Source organism: Mangifera indica, chromosome 4, assembly GCF_011075055.1.
Source record: "Mangifera indica cultivar Alphonso chromosome 4, CATAS_Mindica_2.1, whole genome shotgun sequence".
Classification (NCBI taxonomy): Eukaryota; Viridiplantae; Streptophyta; class Magnoliopsida; order Sapindales; family Anacardiaceae; genus Mangifera; species Mangifera indica.
The window spans coordinates 6733201-6738189 of record NC_058140.1 but is presented as its reverse complement, the minus strand read 5'-3'; the positions used below and the strand labels follow the sequence as shown (position 1 = coordinate 6738189).

Below are 4989 nucleotides of genomic sequence, written 5' to 3'. Positions count from 1 at the left end.
GACAAAGATGAAATACATTTTAAAAGTAAAAGATAGTTTAATGGAAAAACATTAGAATACATGACGTTACAAACATTTGAAAAATATCATGTAAAATTAAGTTATTTTTTTATTTTGCAATAAAATTGTTTATTATATTTATAGTAACATAAAAATGTAAAGTTCTTTTTTTAATTTCTCAATATTATATCTCAATTTTTCTAATTTTTTAATTGCTTAAAATCACATATAGAATTATTTTTTTCCTTCAAGTTATTGCTAGTGATTATAAGCTCAATAATGGATTTGTGTTGTTTGGTTGCATTATATGTATGAATTAATTATTTTAAAGGGTTGTTTTTATTTCTGTGGTTTTATTTTTATATTTGCTTTTTGAACTTATAATTTGATAGAGGGATGATATTGTATGAATGAAAGACAATAAAACTTTTAACTCAAACCAGTTGAAGTTTTACATGAGTAGATAATTCAATTTCAGAGCTTTATTGATGCGTATGGGGGAAAAGATTACAAGTTGAAATAATCCAGTAACGGAAAAGCTGTGTAGTTTTTAATGCACCTCAAAAGAGGGCAGAAAAAATGGAATGGCTGAACTCATCAAGTAAAAAGATTGGAAATTGAGAGAAAAATGTAATGTCAGCAATGGCTATAATCATAACCATATCCATTTTTGCATAATCACGAGATCACATTACATCATCTTGGATTGGACCATCAATCTTACAATTTGACCCATTACTAGTAACTACCACAATGTTTGATTCTTTTGACTAGAACAAGTCAATAACAATGCCTAGAATTTCTTACTTGTGTGATTTACTGCAACTGATAAGATCCTCTTCTCCATCCTTTGAATTGAACTTGGCTAATTGATATGATATTGATTGGGTATGATTTCAAAACTTGCTAATTTGCATTTTAAAGCCTTTATCTGGAGACGCCAAAACCTTTAGTGATGGCGTAGATCTTCAATAAAGTTTGATTCCGTGAAGCCTTTATATGTCAACCACATTATTTCATTGGTTATTAAATCGACCTTCATTCCTTTTATGCATATTCATTCATACACATATCAACAAGAAGTTATTTAGGCATAAAGTTAGAGAAAGTTTTCCAAAATGCCTTCACCTATGGTCTTGCATTTGGAGATGAATAATGGGGTGCAGCCAAGGATGACTTGCCGGCAGACTTTCTTAATTAATAAATCTTCATAGAACAACTTTTTTCTTTTTTATTTCATTATTGAGAGATTGAGAAACCGTTAAGTTGTCTGTGGCTACATTTCAGTGTCATATTCACATGTTAGATCTATAGATGATAATACTGTTGAATGTCCGTGAAGAAGATAAGATGGATAATCTTATTACAGCCGCTGATGATATGAAAGTAAGTTTTCTCCTTTTGATTTAACTTTGTTTTATGCATTTGTTCCTCCTGATAGAAGCCAGAAATTAGAAATAAAAAGTAAATCCTTCTAATATATACATGGTTAAATACCTAGGAGGGTGGATTAATTTTGAAATCCCTCGTGAATGACTTTTCAGAATGTTTTATAATACAATTTCATCTGGTTTATGTTTTGGAGCTGTATATATTTCAAGAAGATGTATAAATGACAGCTTAATTTGTAATAGATTATGATGTTATGACATGTCCTATATATTTAGTTAATGATATTAAATTCAATTGTTTGAACCCTTTGTAACGTGGTGTTTGATTTTGACTGTATGTATGCATTAATTATAATTATACTTTCAGAGCGTGCAAAGACGTTCCCTCAATAGAAAATGTGAAACTTCTGTAGTGTGGCAAGATCTTAACTCCTTTGTAATTGGCAGTATGTCTTGGACAATCTGCGAACTAATAAGAGTTATATATGCTTTACCTGCTAATAATTCAATGGGTTTGGAGAATATCGCTTTTCTAATTAAGAATTTAGAAGTTTGTGCTAATAACTCAAACAGCTTCATTTGGAGGTTACAAACAGAAATGGCGCATGGATGTATATGCATAGTCACAAATCCAACCACTGAACCCCTCATATTTACTTGAATGTAAGTATATAAATGCTTGCAGGAAGCATAGGTCTTTGAAAACCATTAAATTTTTTAATGAGAATGTATTCTCAAATTACAATACACACTAGGAGATTGATTGTCATTTATCTCGAAAAATAATTGTGAATGCCGTGTTTGCAGAAATATATATAGTACGCTGACGGTTGTCAGGCACAACCATTATATATAAAATCAACCTAGGACAAATGTTTTTATTCTCTAAGGCCAGATTAAAATTGATTTTTATGTTGTCCAATTTCAACCTACTAAAGTATCTTTAGTTAGTTATTAATGAATTTAGTTGATGCTACAGCCCACTAAATAATATCACAACACAATGTGAAAAATGCAATTACCAACCAAATGTGAGTGCAAACAATAGCAGGTAGAAAAACTCCATCTTAGCTTGGGTAAGCAATATCGTCTCTACTCGGTTGAGCTTAGCAAATTAACCGAATACCACTTCCATTGTTCCCCATTGGTTCATTCCTTTTATAAATGTCAGCATTTATTTCAGATTTCCCAAACAATTTCACCCATAACCATGAAGGGGGGAGCAGTTGAGGCAGTTCAAGTTTCTAGCAGGGACAATAATGCAGACCCATCAGTGGGGTTGAGCAGAGGGATCTCCATACTTGACCTTATTCTAAGAATTATCGCCACAGTTGGTACACTTGCTAGTGCTGTTGTCATGGCTACTACTGAGCAGACACTTCCAATTTTCTCTCAGTTCATCTTTAGAGCCCAGTACAATGATCTTCCTACACTCACGTAAGTCATTACTAATTAAATTATGATGAACTCAATTGCGAAGAAAGTGAATTTGACATTATTATAATATATTAAAACCCACCGCAGGTTCTTCGTGATAGCGAACTCAATTGTGGGCGGATATCTGGTTCTTTTTCTGCCATTATCTATCTTCCACATTATCAGGCCATCAGCTAAAATTAGTAGAATCATCTGTCTAGTCTTTGACACGGTACACAATCTAATTCCATCCTTATTGTATTTTTCTTTCGTTTCTCTCTTTGATTTTTAAGTTAGCTTTAATAATGTACACGTAATTTATCAAGTCATTATTCTAGTGAAGTAGATTAACTGAAATTTGTGTAGGTAATGCTGGCTCTTATCATTGCCGGAGCTTCTTCAGCAACAGCCATTGTCTACTTAGCACACCATGGTAACTCCAACGCTAACTGGCTAGCAATTTGCCAACAGTTCAAGTCTTTCTGTCAACGTATCTCCGGATCTTTAATTGGGTCTTTTGGTGCTGCAGTTCTACTCTTTTTCATAATCATTATATCAGCTGTATCCATCTATCGTGCAGCTGGCTAGATGATTGTATGTTTTGCAAAGAAGATCAAATAATCACTTATTTACAACGCCATACAAATTCAGAAATTACTGGAGAACAAAATTAATTATAGAAACAGATAAAATAACAATATTGTTGTGAAGATTCAAGCCTCAATAACATAGAACATTCAGATCATAAGCCTTCCACTAAGTGAACATTGCCACAATATCATCTAGATTTTTCAATGTCTTCTCGTAGTATAGGTATGATTCGTAGACCTTGGGCGTACGAACATAATAGTCAAACTGGAAAAAAATAAAATACAATCAGAAAAAAAAAAAAAAGAGGAAGAAGAAGAAACTCTCCTCCCATTGGGACATATAACAAAATGTGATTCGGAAAATACTAATTTCAGTAAAAAAAGAAAAAAATATATAAATTTCTATCGAAAGACTTGTAAATTAAGGCCATACCTCAGCAATGTTATCAATCAATTCATTGGCTATACTCACATACTCCTTCCTGAGCTCCTGTGGCAACGTAGTCATGGCGTTCTTCAAATCCTCAGAAAGATAAGCTGACTTCAACCGAATATACTTCATGACATACCCCCATACCATGCGGTCTAGCATCTCCCGCATGCTATGCAACCCTTCCCTTGTCTGCTTGATTCTTGCCACTGCATCTTCCGGTGATAGCCCTGGTTGGAAAAATCTCTCCTTTATAAACGAACGTGTCCCCCAATTCTCAGCTAGTGCCAGAGGAACGCCAACGCCCTGCAGCCCAAGTGCCAGTGAAGTTGCTAACAATATTGTCACAAACTTTCTCCGATTTGTCACGGTTTGAGATTCTTTAGCTGAAGATATAGCTCTGGTTACTGGAAACAAGAGTTTGGTGTGGGATGAAGTGGTGGTGATGTTGTGGACACGGAGGAGGGCAGTGGTGTTAGTGATGCTCATGATGGTTTTGGATAAAATTTTATAGAAGTAAAATCATTGAAAATAAGATCGTATTGGTGAAATTGGTTTTGGCAGGTTGTCAAGTTGGACCTTAGCTTGTTCCCAAGTGGCACTTTGTTAACTATTTAGTTTGAGATCAGATGCTTCCGAAGTTGCACTCTTTAATCCGCCATTTGTGTGGTTGTGATTCAGTATCGAAGTTACTGAAATATTTTTTGAAGTGCAAAGGAATGAGTGGTCATGCTTCAATTTGTGACCAATGGGTTTTTGTTAGGGTTAATGTTATTGATAGTTAAATTAGTTGTCTTATTAGTTCATAATTTGATTGATTCAATCATTTAGTTTAGTTTATTATTAAATTATTATAAATTTTTTAAATAATATTAATTACTTAATACTTTTTTTTAATATAAACTATATCAACTTCAATGAAAATAACTTTGTACAATTATCAATAATAATCAAATATATTTGTTTCTTTAAAACATATATTTCAATTTATGAAAATAAAAATAACTCTAAAAAATAAAAAATAATTTTAAATATGTTAATCAAACAATTCCCATTTTATTTTAACTTCTACAACTTTTTTTGCAATAAAATAAAAAAAGTAAAAGTAATTAAACATTAAATTCTATATTTTAAATTGATATTTTAAGATTAAATTTTGATT

The 4989-nt window shown here is 32.3% G+C and overlaps 2 protein-coding genes across 2 annotated transcripts; one reads left to right on the top strand and one right to left on the bottom strand.

Annotated features, from left to right (window-relative positions):
- Positions 1-2587: 2587 nt before the first annotated feature.
- On the top strand, positions 2588-3455 carry LOC123213432 (casparian strip membrane protein 3-like). Its single transcript, XM_044632868.1, has 3 exons — positions 2588-2828; positions 2916-3039; positions 3174-3455. Exons 1-3 carry the CDS (start codon positions 2602-2604, stop codon positions 3393-3395), a joined length of 573 nt encoding a protein of 190 aa, XP_044488803.1. The 5' UTR covers positions 2588-2601; the 3' UTR covers positions 3396-3455.
- A 6-nt stretch (positions 3456-3461) lies between these two features.
- Positions 3462-4437, bottom strand: LOC123213431 (photosynthetic NDH subunit of lumenal location 2, chloroplastic). The gene is made up of 2 exons (XM_044632867.1): positions 3831-4437; positions 3462-3662 (listed from the first exon to the last, which is right to left on the bottom strand). Exons 1-2 carry the CDS (start codon positions 4314-4316, stop codon positions 3564-3566), a joined length of 585 nt encoding a protein of 194 aa, XP_044488802.1. The 5' UTR covers positions 4317-4437; the 3' UTR covers positions 3462-3563.
- Between the last annotated feature and the right edge of the window lie 552 nt (positions 4438-4989).

What these genes read in the sequence shown, in the direction of transcription:
- LOC123213431 (XM_044632867.1), bottom strand. Translation starts at nt 4,316, where the DNA reads ATGAGCATCACTAACACCACTGCCCTCCTCCGTGTCCACAACATCACC. An exon ending in TGATTGATAACATTGCTGAG is followed by an intron (nt 3,663 to 3,830) that starts GTATGGCCTTAA and finishes ATTTTTTTCCAG; the next exon opens with TTTGACTATTATGTTCGTAC.
- LOC123213432 (XM_044632868.1), top strand. Translation starts at nt 2,602, where the DNA reads ATGAAGGGGGGAGCAGTTGAGGCAGTTCAAGTTTCTAGCAGGGACAAT. An exon ending in AATGATCTTCCTACACTCAC is followed by an intron (nt 2,829 to 2,915) that starts GTAAGTCATTAC and finishes AACCCACCGCAG; the next exon opens with GTTCTTCGTGATAGCGAACT. An exon ending in TCTGTCTAGTCTTTGACACG is followed by an intron (nt 3,040 to 3,173) that starts GTACACAATCTA and finishes AAATTTGTGTAG; the next exon opens with GTAATGCTGGCTCTTATCAT.